This window comes from Morus notabilis, unplaced genomic scaffold (genome assembly GCF_000414095.1).
Source record: "Morus notabilis unplaced genomic scaffold, ASM41409v2 C11404004, whole genome shotgun sequence".
Classification (NCBI taxonomy): Eukaryota; Viridiplantae; Streptophyta; class Magnoliopsida; order Rosales; family Moraceae; genus Morus; species Morus notabilis.
Window position 1 is genome coordinate 1 of NW_010386905.1, and position 1343 is coordinate 1343.

At 39.4% G+C, this 1343-nt stretch overlaps 1 protein-coding gene across 1 annotated transcript; it reads right to left on the reverse strand.

Annotated features, from left to right (window-relative positions):
* Positions 1-7: 7 nt before the first annotated feature.
* LOC112095127 lies at positions 8-1328 on the reverse strand (the record flags this gene model as incomplete). Its single annotated transcript, XM_024176805.1, has 3 exons — positions 8-246; positions 515-661; positions 845-1328. Coding segments are annotated over 3 exons (870 nt in total), but the record flags the coding sequence as incomplete, so codon positions are not given.
* Positions 1329-1343: the final 15 nt, after the last annotated feature.

The following is a 1343-nucleotide window of genomic DNA, read 5'->3' on the forward strand; positions in this document are numbered from 1 at the left end:
CAACATGGAAGATGGTTTGGTTTTTCTCATCCACTTCCCATACCAGATCAGGGTAAGAGTGAATAAGCTCCGCCAAAAATTGAAAGTTCCCTAATTCGGCCGCTTCAAATAAAAATCTTGATGGTTTGTCAATAAGTTGCTTTACCTCCAAGTCAGGTAAAGAAACCAAAATTTCTTTCCATATGCCTCTCGTAAGTTTAAGGGCATCGCTCTCTACAGAATTTGTATGGTATGAGGATGTCAAACCTAGGATGATGGAGTTAAATCAGTACTAAATACAACTTCTATTATTGATGTAGTGAGATTTTATTGATGTAGTGAGAATTCTTTATAACATGGCTTCGCTACACCGTAGCCTATGCTAGCTTATTAGGCAAGTGGAAACATTAGAAATCCAAATTGTCTGCACGGAATATTTGCATCTGTTAATTTGCCATACTAACAGTCTAATACCTTTCTAAATATAAAACAAAACAGGAAAAAACAAAAAAGGGGGTAGTAGAAAGAAACATACTTCTGTTAAAGTAGCTCTTGCATAAGCTTGTATTTCGCTTAAAAAATGCCAATGGCTTTCGAGCTAAGACATGCAGCGCTGTCTCACCATTTACGTCACGCGCGATGGCCAGTGCACTGTTGTCGTCAAGCATTTTCAAGGCTAAACCTATATATAGATGCGGTCCAATATCCATAAAGACTAAAGTTAGAAAATTGTAGCTTATATAGCAGTATGTTAAAAGTAATAGAGATAATTAACTAGTAAGGAGAACTATTAATGGTCACTAAAAGCGAGCGGGCCGGCAGTATTCAAATCAGAGTGTCCACAACTATATATAGTAATGCTTACCGTGCAAATCAGAATGGATACAAGCGAAAAATGTGTCCATCCATTCCTGTTGGCTTAGTGTCGCCTTAGTTATAGGATATAAAAGCCAACCTATTTCAGCATGTCCAAACAGAGCAGCCATGTAGAGTGGCTTGTTTCCCTGCCCGCCCGGAATCAGTGGCAACTCAGTATTTTTCTCCATCAAAATCATAACAATTTCTACACTTCCAGATACAACAGCTAAGCAAAAGGCGGTGTTCCCATTGCAATCTTGCAATTCCACCTCTGCTTCGTCCATCAAATCCAACAATTGCTTCACAAAATGAACATCTTTCGCTCCTGCGGCCACGTGAAGAACAGTTTCTCCTGCTATTGTAATAGCCGCATGTAATATTTTCTTGTCTTCCATGATGATTGTTTGAGCGGCTGTCCAGTCACCCCTCAATGCAGCTCTGTATAGGGGAACCCCTGCATGTAGATATTGTTGTCTTGCCTCTCCTGCGTAAAATTTTGAAAATAT